The sequence below is a fragment of the Anarrhichthys ocellatus genome, unplaced genomic scaffold (assembly GCF_004355925.1).
Source record: "Anarrhichthys ocellatus isolate YVR2014 unplaced genomic scaffold, GSC_Weel_1.0 scaffold26, whole genome shotgun sequence".
Lineage (NCBI taxonomy): Eukaryota > Metazoa > Chordata > Actinopteri > Perciformes > Anarhichadidae > Anarrhichthys > Anarrhichthys ocellatus.
The window spans coordinates 3,150,486-3,164,365 of NW_022280056.1; the positions used below are offsets into that span (position 1 = coordinate 3,150,486).

The following is a 13,880-nucleotide window of genomic DNA, read 5'->3' on the forward strand; positions in this document are numbered from 1 at the left end:
AGACAGAGAGTCTGCAGGCATGCTAGCGGCTCTGTGAGGCTGCACAGTGGTGCTTTGAGCTAAATGCTAATAGCAGTGCTGTAAGCCTCTGAACACCTACACAGGTGTTTCCAGTTAATCTGGCAGCGCTGTGTGGAGACTAATTGAGTGACATCTTCCTGAGTCTCCTCTTAGCTTTGTTGCCTCGCAGCCCGACTCTACCCACTAAAACATGGCTCAGTAGAAGGTGATGGGCAATTTAGTTTCTTTGGGGCATTGCTCCCTCAGAGGAGAGTTTGACTCATACAAAAATCTGTAGTAATCCAATATCACATAGACATTGTAGGAATTGGTGTGAAAATCTATTGTGAGTCGGTTGGGAGTATCAATAAAAACTGTCTCAACAAGAATCACTTTATCTTTTTTTGTTTGTAAAAGACAAACTCTTTTTTTGTTTGTGATTTCACTCTAAACGCCAATAACATACGTTCAAGATGAAGAAAACTTTAACATGTACCGTTGCCATACTGCTCATGAGCAATTCATGCAAGAGGGAGCCTGAATGCACCTGATGCAGAGCGAAACTCTCGAGGCCTGCTTAAACATCCTGCCATTTTGGGCCTTTCATCCTTGGTCAGTCAACCATGCCGGCCTCGGATATGTTCTGCATGTAAACAACACTGTCTGAACGAGGGGGCTTGAGGCAAAACCGTAAAAAGCAGATTTTAATCGCTCTGTACTTCCTGTCAAAATAATATGTGTAAAATGCAAGACAGGTACGAAATCTCTCTAGCTAAAGGGCTAAAGCCGGGCACACAAAAAAAAAAAAGAACAGGAAGCGGGCAGTCTGGAAAAGGGGCTTAATAGGCACCAAGGCCAGAATAATTTATGAAATCATGGCTGCTATTTCGATCATAGATACTGTTTGAAAACTAACAATGTACCTGTCCAGAGTCTCTCCATGTATTGTCCCACATTAACAACATTTAGGTCTAATTGGCAGTACAAGTGGGACGACCTCTCACGTCATCTGAAAGAAGAAATACTTTCATGTAAGAGCTCCTATAGACAAATCCTCAGCAACACAACAGTTAAACACAACGAGCTAGACCGTTTTTTTTTTTTTTTTTTGGCGGACTTCTGGGAAGTTTGAGATCTCGAGGAACAGCAGGCTACACCAGGTTGTGCTGATTCAAGACCAGCTGTCATTAGGGACTCGATAGATTACTGTCTATCCCGCTAAGCCCCCTCTGCCGATCCTAAATCAGCCTCACAGACAGAGACGACAAGTCAGATCTCAACAGCAGGAGCGTCCAAATGAAAAACCCAACAGACCAGTCGGACCGTTGAAATAAAAAACACGACTTCCCTCTTAGACTTGTAACATAAACTCATCATCATTGAATTTTGTCATGATTACGCGCCAGAAACCACTGACTCGGAAACAGTCCTTGTATCTTGTATATGGCTGCGTCTGCTGAGGAATGATCGGGGCAGTTAGCTCTAGAACTGATCCCAGTGCAACCGTTAAAGGTTGTGGGAATGCAGAGGAGGTCATACTGGAAGCCCCATGGCTGATCTGGGAGCTGTCTGAAGGCAGGACAGGCAGGCACTGGGTGCATGGGTGAGGAGAGGCTAACTGCACACACGCACGCACACACACACACACGAATACTAACACACACAAACATGCAGGCACATAACTCCACCCGTAAGCCCTCCTCACACAGTAACCTTGTACGTGTTTGTGTGTATGTGTGTGTGTGTGTGTGTGTGTGTGTTGGTAGCAAGTGCAAAGTGTAGAGTGCTTATAGCATGTGTTTGTCTATTCCATTAAATTCACATTTCTCAAACAGTTCTTCTGGTCCTCCGTGTTTGATTGGCTGGCTCAGTGTACTTGTAGTTCCATTGAGGAGCGACACATCAGCGACAGAAACAGTTTGTTGTTGTTTTTTCTCTCCCAAAGAAACACTTACAATGATTTTTTTTTTTTTTCCAAACACAACAGTGATTTTTTCTTTTAACAGGACACACTTTTCCCCACACCGCACTGGCCGAAGCTGAAGCTGTGAGTGTGTGCTGTGTGAGTGTGTGTTTCTGTGCATAAATGGTTGTCTGTGTATATGTCTGGGACCATTATGGAGTGTGTTCTTGTTGTTTCTATACTTATAAGGACCTATATCCCACACATAAAAACCATCTAAAATAACAATTTTCTTTTGTATTTGAATTTATTTTAGGTTGGCCATTGTTTCAGTATATTTAATATCGTAATTTACGGTTAATATCTCAATATGGTACATTTATATTTTTGTTTTTTTTATATTTTAAGAGAAACTTGAATATTTAATCACAATATGTGCTCCAAAGCTCCCACCTTGCTTTGTGTTTCTCTTTACTGTAGGGACCAGGACAGAGGACTTATTTTCGGAGCCACAGTGAAAGTGAAGAAGGTAAGATGTAACGACATTTCTAACCATCTAGACAGGTGTTACAGAATAAATAGGAATGCAGACAGCGAGGCAACCCCTTCATAATGTAATACAATTCATCACGGCTGTCATGACAACATTACCTCTGTGAAATAAAAACATTTTGGTAACACTTTGGATCAAATCGATGTAATTGTTGAGGTTGTAGTTGAGTTTTGTTATAGTGCCTCACATTGTAAACTGTCTCTATTATTTTGTCCCTGTCAGTCTTATTAAAAAACAGCTACTTTTAAGCTTCATAAAAGTATCTGATTTTACAGACTGCTGTATTGGATTGCATTGTCTTCTGCATTCAGCTCCTGTACCAGGTAACAGAGCTTTAGCCTGTAGGGCGAATAAGTCCTCACAAGTATAGCAACTTTACTCTGAATGCATGTATGTGTGTGTATTGCACTTTCAGTGTTGAGTGTCCCGCTGATGAACTGTAAAGTGGACCTCTGGCACCAGTGAGGTGAGGTTCATGTCCACGAGAGATCGTCCGAGCGCTCCACTGTCTCTTCCTTCGCCTCCTGTCAAGAGGCGTCCGATGTGATCGAAACAACACAATCTCACAAACCACATCAAAGTAGAAAATGAAACTAGAATAATATAATATTACAAAGACTACGACCCCTGCTTCCCAACGCTGCTCCCTTTCGATCACCCCCCCCCTCCCCCATTAATAGATATAATAACTATAATATGTGACAGAGTTAGTCATCCTCTGCACAGTGGCACCTTTAGAGTAGAATAATTTTTTTTTTTTTTTACTAATAATACAATTATTTGTTGTTGATATGAGAGTATCAAAGCTGTATGGCGGTAGGAAGAGATAGACAGAGGTGAGGTCTCAAAAAGCGCCCCGTGCTCTATTGGAGTAAACATCGTTAAACACAGTACGGGCTTTCCGGGCCCCACACGCGCTTGTAAGGCGTCTTAAATGTAGCAGAATCCCTACGGAGCACAGAGACCAGGGCGCCATTTGAGACTCGATTAGAGATGCAGCGAATGTAAGCACTGGAAGCGGATGGATATGGCATGCATGGTTTGAAAGGTCAATGCTGACATGGATCATGGATGCGGTTCTGAACTCTGACCCCCAGCAGACCCTCAGGATCCGAGGGGCCTGATGTGCTGAGCTACATAGCTACTACTGCTGAGTCAGTATACTGCAGGAAATCCTATGCAAAAAAAAAAGAAGAGTACTTGGAGCAGTGATCTGAAGCTAACCTGGAGGCCATGATATACTGGAAACATCTTGAGTAATATTTGGCACTAAGTATGATTAACAATATTTTGCGAATATATGTTTCATCCTTAAGCTAACTCAAATAATTCTTAATCAAAATTATCCTACCTCTGCTTAAGGCAATATTCTTAATCTCTAATTACTTCAGAAAGTTACCCATCTGACCTAAAGTTAGCCCAAAAAGAAGCAGCTAAGGGCTAACCTGTCGGCTAACTAACACGAGTAGAAGAGTACAGTTTCTCTACCTCCGCTTCTCTTTAGCATGAAGCGTGTAATATCCTTCGTTAGCTATTCAGCTGGTTGTTCGTGTGCAAATGTACTTTGCCTTTCCTTCCACATAACACCCTTAAAACGACGCCGCTGCAGCGCTGAGCATAAAAAGCCCTTGTGTGCTCCTGTCCTTTAAAAATTAAAAGCCCTTGCTTGGAGAAAAGCGTTTTTTGAAATCTTTTTTTTCACAGCCCATGACAACTGCTGATGTTGTAGTTAGCTTGCAAAATTTATATTTACACGTGGAGGACAGCAAGAGCAAGTCCGCGGTGATGCACGTTTGTCCCTTTAAGCTCCCTTTATGGCGTAAAAAAGACAGCGGATAAAACAGCAGCCTCATAAATTAAACAGTGTGACTGAGATTTAAAACATCGTTTATTATCAGGGTAATAACTGTTGTGGTGTGACTTTTCAGCGTGGTGATGCTTCATGGTTAGTTTATACAAAACAGTGCAATGGCGGCTTAGGGAGGTAAAGAAGGAAACAAAAATGCATTTTCTTCTTCCTTTAAGTTTCACTCTCACCTTTTACTTACAGCCCCAGAAAAAGTGTGAGAACAATGCGGTTCACATTTACACTTGTTACTCGTGCTCTCTCTCCCTGCAGCTCTTTCCCTTCCTCTCCGATTTATGGCTATTTTGTCTCCTCCCCTTGTGTCTGTGTGTGTGATCAGGTGTTTAATGCGACCTCAGACGACACTATCTGTAATATAGTGTCACAAAGTATGCCTTTTTGGGTCTTTGTATGCGTTCCAACCGCCTGCTAATTCTTTGTCAACATTTGCATTGGACAGAGGTAGCGACAGACCGCCAGCTGTTGGGAGATCCAGTGGAGAAGTGACTGTGTGCGATGCAACCAGCCAAGAAAAAGACAAGCACTTCAAGATCAGGATTTCAAAAGCAAAACTAAAGCCGGATAATGTGTAGGTTACTGCAACAAGTGTTCCAGTATGTTTCAATGGGGAGCTACGTATGCAACATCATATATTTTCATCTCTCCTCTTATCTAACGCTTCAATACAAAACGGCGCCAACAAAGTACGCAGAGAAGGTCAGAGAGTGGACCATCTTTGTGTATACGTCTGCGAGAGAGCGAGAGAAAGAGAGATGAACGTAAGCGTATTGATGTTTCTCCAGAATCTGTCACAGAAAAGAAATGTACAGGTGTTTGAAATATGATAAGACCATGACTGTCACAGCCACAGTGTGTGTGTGTGTGTGTGTTTGCATTTGTGCAGATGTATACAGTATGTGTGGAGATAAAGAGGAGGAGAGGCTGTGAGTGACAGCTGAATGGATGGGGCGCAGATCCTTTGAATAATACATGACACTTCTGCCAATTCCATCTATTTATCTTTAAATTCATTTCCAGCAGATCCTCCATTAGAGCAGAGAGAGGTGTACTTTAGGCTGATGGGAGCATTTTCTCAGTGTGTATTTCTGCAGCTGAAATATTTGACAATGGTTCTGGCAAGAAAAAGACAACTTTTTATTAAACTCATCTGAAATATATTCACCAAGAGGTAGTGGGCAAATGAAAAGTCCATCTGTTTGTTTAATGTCTTTTTGGCTCTGCCTTAAAGCATATTCACAGCTCAGCGGTCTCCTCTCCGCAGTACCCTGAACCAACAACCTCCACAAACCCTAGCTAGTCTACGAGCGACACCGACGGAAGACAGGACCTAAAAGAGAAGGAGAGGGTGAGAGGAGGTGTGCAGAGGGTGGCAGTGAGGTGAGTTATGGGGCTACACGGAAAAATGTGGAAGGTGAAAGGTGACAAGTGAAGGCGGACAGACAGACAAATATCGGATCACCTCTTTAAGGTGACAAAATAAATAAAGATGCGACTTATGTGGCTGAAAACGGGTAAAAGGAAGCACCAATGATCTATGTTACCATCTAAAAGAGATTCATTAGTTTAGTTGAGTCACACCTCCCCCCCTCCTCTAACAGCTGATCTGTAGTCAGTGTACCCGGTTCCCCAAAAACCACTAAGCAGGTTTTAACAACTGACCTGGGATCAGAGAGATGGGGGTAAATGTTACCAAGAATGAGCTCAACTCAGTTTCAGTTCAGTCTGTTAAGAAGACAGCTTTTCCATCAATCAATATGAAAGGAGTATATATACAATATGTATAAGAAAATAATAACTAGTGTCACAAATGTGCCGCCATCAATAGACAAACCGCAACTTCAATTTATATTTTGAGTCCAGCTGAACTGAAAATGAATCAATCCCGATCCTGAGGTGTTAACGTCCGCACTTTTTAAAATCGTCATCAGAGAGACAGCTCGGAGCTCTAAGGCTGCTCCCTGCCACTAATCCAACTGCTACCCAAAAAAAAGGTCGGGAGGACAGAGGTCAAAAGGTAAAGATCACACAGAGTCTCTCACCTCCTTCCCCTTTCTCCTTTAGTTCACATTATTTTAAATTTTAAGGAGAAGTTGCCCCAAACAGCAAACCACTTACGATATGCTTTTGATCTTGGGTCAAACCCGTTTCCCCCTCGAAAAAAGCCAGAGAGTCAATTTATGATCATAACACTCATGGACATAAATTGAATGTGCCTTCATATGTAAGGATTCACAGGTATAACTACAGTGATATGTGGTAAAGTGGAGTCGGGAACAACTTCTCCATCAAAACCGACCCTGCTACACACACTGAAACTCTCACAGGGCTCAGGATTCACAGTTCAAAGGCTAAAAGTTCACAGTTCACAGTCATAGTTTATCAAACCCCGTTCCCACCCCCGTAACCCTGTGCGTCCCCTGCTTAAGCTTGCACTCCCCCCTGTATTTCTCGTCATCCTTCTCTTTGATACTCTGATTGGGCGATATCTGCAGCCGGCACCTCTCAGACGGGCGTGGTCCTGCGGTTGGGGTCCTTGCTGTAGTCTTTAGTGAGCGTGCTGCTTTGGAGGAACTCCCTCTCCGAGTTGAGCAGCCCGCCCATGCCGCCTCCAGGCTTGGTGCCGGCGTTGCCTGCCTCACGTGGGTTCAGCGTGTACATGGGCATCTCGGAGGCGGCGGGCCCCGTGTAGCCGCCTTTCCCCAGCGGTGAGGCGTCGCGGCTCGGGGCCTCGGAGGAACGCACGCTGGAGCGACGCCGGAAGCGGTAGCGGTAGGAAGGGATGCGGCTGAAGGCGGACTTTTTGATGAGCTCGGTGCGGGACTTGGCCCGTTGCTTGCGGTGCTTCTCGATGAACATGTGCACGGCCAGCACGCCCACCATCTCTGCCATGATGAAGGAGAGGGCGCCAAAGTAGAAGGACCAGCCGTAGGAGTAGGACTTCTTGCTGTCGCTCTGACCCGGGTCACCCGAGTTGGCTGAGATGTAGACAATAATCCCTATGATGTTACTGAGACCTGGAAGGGAAGGACAGGAAGAGACAAACATTAAGAGATGGAAGTGGAAATGGTGCAAGCGTGACCTCCTCATCCAGGCAAACAGTATGGAGTCATAGGAATATCATAATAAAGAATACATCTGAAAATAAATGGGAAAGTATAAAGAGAAATAAATAATAGATAAATAGGTAAATACAGTTGAAGACAACTAAATATAAAGGAAAAGAAAAGCATTTACAATTTCCCTCCATTCTTTTGTTGATTTATTTCTGTTTTTATTTATTAATTTTTTTAATATATATATTTATTCATTTTTGGCATATAAACTACTCTACTATTGTTTCTGAATATTTTATATATTACAATTAATTTACTCTCATTCATTCACAGATTTAATCTGTATTATGTCACTCCTATGACTCCATACTCATCCAGACAAACAGCACACATCAAAAACTGCAAGAGGCAGAGATCGGCCACTAAAAGAAAACAAAGAACAGATTTACAGTTAATGCAGAAGAATAAACAAACATGTCTGCCGTGCTAGAGCTAAATGTTAACATCTGCATGCTAACATGTTCACACCGACAACGCTAACGTAACGATGTTTGGAAAGTATAATGTTCACGATAAGCAACATCTTGGTTTAGCATGTTTACAACTAACGCCCTTAATTCTGCAGGCTTTTAGCCACAAACCAAAGCGTTGGACAAATTAAAACCGTGGCGGTGCTTTAAGGAAAGCTAAGGAATCCAAAGTTATTACTAATTATCCAGAGGGGGACTTGAATGTAGTTGAGGTATTTCAGTCTGAACACAAAGTGGACGACCAACCGACACAGTTAAATATAAAATAAAGTGGCAGATTAGTGAGAGAACATTTGAGAAAAGAGAAGATTTTCGGAGCCAAGACTTGAGAGAAATGAGTGGAGAAGAGGACGACGGGGAGACGGCCAAATGAAATAAAGCAAAGTAACGGGAGGAGAGCATCAGAGAGAGTCATTGCACACAGCTGGGCTCTCTTATTCCATATCATTAGTCCAGAATACAGTGCTCATGCAGTGTGGTGGAACGCACAGAATGGGGACAATTAGCCAGCTGTAATTAACCAGAATCAGCCCCACACTATTGTGGTAAATAATTACCAATTTGGCTCCATGAATTTACTACAAAACCCAATGGGACCCTACACATCCCACTGAACAGCAAGTACTTTACAGCCCTTTGTGTGTGTCAGGGGCAAGAGCACAAGTGTGTGCGTGTGTGTGTGTGTGTGTGTGTTTATGGGAGACCAAGTGTCAGCATCCGTGTGATAGATTATGTGTGTGAGCATGTATGCGTGTTGACACGCTCACACCCTCGCAGTGCATCACAGCGGCATCATGGTATTCTTGCTGATTGATTAATCAGCTGCTGTGTCCAAATTTGCACACAGCCACTTCTGTGTGCTTTAGATGCCTGACGGGCTCCTTCTGCAAATATTTGAGTGCTGCACCTCCTCTGTTTAGAGTGGCTCCACAGTGACGACACACACACACTAGCCCTATGTTGCTATCTCAAAAGCAGCATCCTTGCATTAAAAATTTGAATTATATAAATACGACGTGTCTGAATCGGGTCGGGGTATTTTAAGTGCGGCTGGTTATGCAGCTAAGATGGCTGCTATATTGTGTTTAAATGTGCTGTCATGGAGATGAGCATCAGTATGCTTACATATCACAGTTTGCTGCACCAAAGTTTGCAGTCGCAATTTTAGGTGTACGAAAGGAGATTACAGAGGGTTCATTATTTATTCTTTTAAGTCTGGGATTTTATCAATAATTAAAATATAAAAAATAAAAAAAGGACAATTTTTCTATTTTTTTTACAACATTGAGGGACGTGTTTTGGGGGAGAGCGATCAGTTGAAACAGATCTGCTTCTTTTCAATCTAATTTAAACCCTAAGAACCTATTTTCTCTTGTGGGGAAATCGAGTCATTGCATAGCAAAAATAATAAGACAGAATAAACACACAATACAAGCAGAAAACTCAATACAAAACATTTCATCAGTGACATCAGCAAACAACAAAATCAATACAACGAACATATAAAACATGTGCAGCCAAGAGGGTTAAAATTCAGGCTAAAAAGCAACAATTCTTAATCAATAGCCAATTCGGGGTTTTTTTTCTGAGAAACAATATAATCAATATGTAAAAGAAGTGTCCGTCAGTGAAGAACAACACCTTCTTGTTCTAAATACAGAGCCTACTTTATCTACACTGGTGCACACAAAAGAAACAACGAGGACAGACATTGTAATTCTAACAAAAAGACACACGCAGTGCAGACCGACCTGCAGAGACGAAGAAGATTCCTGCACTGAGGATCACGTTGTGTCGGCTCCGGTAAAACTCACTGGCGGCCACACAGAGCCCCCCGAGGAACAGCAGACCCACGCTCATGATGGGGAAGATGCTGGAGGCACGCACAGCACCTGTTAAAGCACACACACGAAGAAGAAGAAGAGAGGGAACACGGTTATTACCGAAAAGTACAAAACGTTTTTACCGTGTAAAGATCTTGTCATTCTGGCTCTGCAGAATGACTCGGGAGATTGATTTTTTTGATTTGGAAATTTGGCCAAATTCCACAAACTGCCTCCTTATTTCTGCTCTTTGCTGACGTGAAAAATGATCAGCAGCTTTGACCTTTATGTTTTTGTTGAAAGCCTATCATCTTAGACCCATTTTAAACTTCATTATGTCATAAGCATGCACGATGTTAATAACAGGATTAAGGATCATTTGAGCACTGACTATATTTCACCAAACATGGACAGACAATTCTTTGGTTGATGCAGTTTGCTGGTTTGTTTTAAGTCTGTGGTCTCTTTTATGTGAAATGTTTATGTCTTTATGCCCAAAACTGCCCGCGGGTTTGAAAAGTATGTTTCGCCAAAAATACACGTTTATCAAAGCCAGAAGACATCATAGTCAGGTTTTCACCTTTTAAACGCTTGAACACATCATGTGTGACCATCGCTTCCGTCAGGAGACGCATCAAAAACACAATATTCTACATGTTTCATTTACATTTTCACCCGAAATAAACTATTTGCACAAACCAGATCCTGTAAAAAATATATTTTGTGCTCCCAAGTGCAACTGGGAAGCACTGATTGACTGGTCTGACACCAACAGTCACTTGACAAAAATGACAGTTCTGCATTCTGCTGAACACAGAGCACTGGGGAGAGGTCAGGAGAAGTTGTACAAATAGAAATAGTTCAATAGAGCACGTGGAGCCTCAATTATTATTTTTCCAATATTAGTTACACTTGTGGGAAACATGATGTAAAGATCTACCTACCAACCTTTTCTATGAAGCCAAGATGTTGCCTGTAATGATTGGTTCATTTTGAGACTATATAGTGTTATTGAAGTTCAAAAAGGAGGTCACTGAAAACATTTTGTAGTAAATCTGCTGGTCTGATGGATGTGAACACTCAAAGCTGAAAGTCAGAACATCAACGTCTCATTTCAAATCCACTGTGCTGGAGGGCAGAGCTAAAACAATGAAAAATGTGTCACTTTGCACACACACACACACACACACACACACACACACACGTGGGCCAGTGTGTGCTGCTACATGCTTGACTGAGTCTGCATCCAGAACATGTTAAAGCATTCGGAGGCCTCGCCTCAGAGAGAGGGAGCGAGACGGATGTAGAGGGAGAAGATGGACTAAAACCAAGACAGATGGAGAGCCGCGCTGACACATATGCACCGCGAAAATAATGAATAGCAGAGATGATGAAAACGGAAGGGAGGCTGCATGAGGAGAGACATATTTGTCAGAAGACCATATGTGTACATGACGTGATAACATATTGGAGGATATTTGCAAACAGCTTGTCGTGCAGAACCGAGCGGTGCGGTGTGTTTAGATGTGTTGAACAGCTGATGTGCACCCATACATCACAGGTGTGTAGTCAAAAAGATCAAATAAATCACCCATAAGAAACGTGTTTGTGTTCCTGAGTATCTTTCCTTCACGCTTCTTGCGTTCCAAAACATTCCCGGCATGACTGGCAGCTGCAGCGACCAGTGGTGCTGTGCGTTGGAGCGTATAAGCCCCGCCCCCTATGGCCCACACCCCTGGGCTGTATGAAATGCCGGTCACTAGGTCCCTGCTCCCCATTGGCTGGCCAGCTCTGAGGCCTGTGATCTAATTGGCTGCCTCTGGGGATGTTGCTCTGTGTTCAGTGGAGCAATGAAAAGAGAAGCACAGGCTGAATCCATTTTCCCTTTTTTTCCTCTTGTTGTTGTTGTTACCGTTTTCTCTCTCCGTCCATCTTTACTCTGTGTTTACTGTGGGAGAAGGAACAGAGAGAGCCCCTCCTCTCTGTTTTCCACTAAACCACTCTCTTTATATCTCTTTGCCTGCATCCCGTTTACTCTCTCTGTAAATGTGATCCCTCCTTTCTCCTTTGCCATTTTCTCATCATGACATTTGTTTTATTTTCCTCATGTATGTGCTGGTAAAACTGTAGCACCTGTTTTTTGAATCTCCTGTTCTCTCCACTGGACACTCTCTGTTCATCCATCCGGAATGTAATAAGATCTAACCTTTCTCCTTATCATACATGTAACACTGTGAATAACTATAGCTGTACACTGCAAAACAAAAACAATGCTGCTGTTCCTTTATTTTATTATCTTCTACATTCATGATCAAAAGCTGACACATCTTGCAGCTGTGGCCTCCACACTGATAGTGTGATATCGTGTATGAATCCTTACACAGCAAATTTAAGACCCTTTTTTTAAAGATTCTTGTTATAAAACAAGCCGGCTGCAACCATAAAAAGTTTAAAAGTAGGTGTGTCTCTCCTTCCCTATTAAAATGTGGGCTTTTGTTTTGGGCATGCATCTCTGCAAACGGTTAGCTAGCTGGTTTGTGTACAACAAGTATACAACGATGCGTACAACGCACAGAGCTGGCCGCCTAACCCGAACCCTAACGCTGATGTTTTCTATATCCCAGATTTGTTCTACCTCGAGGTTGGGACCTTATGTGAAGTCACAATAAAACTGTGCGTTATGTCTTAAGGCATTTACACAACGAGGCCGTCACAAATAAACAAAAAGAAAATGTGAAATACTTGTCTGGTAACATTATATGTTCAGGGCTTTTACTATAGTGGATCTGGTCTGAGCTGCCTCTGTCGAGGTTGAAAGGAGCAACAAAGTTTGCCGTCTTGGTTTGGACTATGGAGCCTCCGTGTTGTTTCATAAATATAAATATAGGCAGAACGCATCCTGTTCGGCACAACGTGATTGGCTGATGCCTTTATTCGCGGCGCAAAAGCTCAGAAAAATGTGCCTTGTTCCCATGAAAAAAGTATGCCGCTTTTTCGCAGGGTAATCTTTGTACTCATATTTACATGCAAATTAATCACATGAGAAAAAAAGCCTCTAAAGTCCTGCAGATGCATATTTTGTTGGCTGTTTGTACTCTGTGTCTGCACTCTAGTGACTGTAGAGTTTAGTACATTATCAAAATACTGGATGGAACGAACAAGAGTGATCGAATCGAAACCATAAATGTTTATCCCTTTAGTCCAGCAAAGTTCATAGAAATCTGGGCCTGACAGTGACACCTGATAAAAGGTTGTTAATAGGTTTGACTGATAGATTTATGTTTAAAAATGGGTCCTTAATGTATCATCATCAAACTCACGTAGGAGGTATTCAGCAGCATCTTTTTCATAGTCCGCGTCCTCCGGGAAGTGATCAATCTTCTTACACACACCTCTGAACGTTCCTGCGGAGGAGAAACACAAATGAGCTCAGTTCAGATCTTTATTGTTCAGCGCGAGGAAATGAGATCATATTTGTTTTATGTTCTACATCACTGGGTTCCAACTCATTTGGAATATCGTAAACAATGAAAGGGGAAGTCCTGATATTTTCAGTAATAATCAATCAATCTATACCAGAATATTCTATTTCCTAACTTAATCCACCCGTCAATGAGATGCCGGGTTTTAGAGTTGTTGCTTTTCTCGCAACAAACCAGCTACAGATCAAAATGTCAGCGTTACTTTCTGAGTACAAACTGGAAAAGGAGAAAACCAGTTATGTCATGTAATGACTTTGTAATGGGAAGTTTCTTAGAAATAAGTCATTCAGCATGAAAAAGCATACAAAATGACAAATCAACCAAAGAAATTGTAGTCGACTAAGAACAAAAAGACCAGTCGTTCGACTGATTGGCTAAAAACGAGCAGCCCTGTACATTAATGTACACGAATGTGTGTTTGGGGCCAGCACCAGGTTGAATTAATCAGCCATTCTGTTTCTGATTAAACCATTAATCATTTATTTAGTCATAAACATGTCAAATACAATAGCAATAGAAAACATGGAGCGTGATTGCTTTTGTCGATCAATAATCACTCATCTTCTTGTGTGAGTTTACTGCATCAGATCACATCTTCAGGAAAGTGGACATGAACAAGTACCAGCACACACAGCCACTAAAATACAGACATCACGTGTACACACACAT

General features: G+C 42.3%; 1 protein-coding gene across 2 annotated transcripts in view; it reads right to left on the reverse strand.

Moving 5' to 3' along the window:
• Positions 1–5,066: 5,066 nt before the first annotated feature.
• The window catches only part of cacng3b (calcium channel, voltage-dependent, gamma subunit 3b), a 24,366-nt gene continuing 15,552 nt past the window's right edge, over positions 5,067–13,880 (reverse strand). For both annotated transcript variants that reach the window (XM_031862061.1, XM_031862060.1), the window contains 3 exons: positions 13,050–13,133; positions 9,658–9,798; positions 5,067–7,337 (listed from right to left, as the gene is read on the reverse strand). In XM_031862061.1, coding sequence (XP_031717921.1) covers positions 6,826–7,337; positions 9,658–9,798; positions 13,050–13,133 — 737 coding nt within the window. In that variant the 3' untranslated portion in view covers positions 5,067–6,825. The remainder of the gene's footprint in view (positions 7,338–9,657; positions 9,799–13,049; positions 13,134–13,880) is intronic.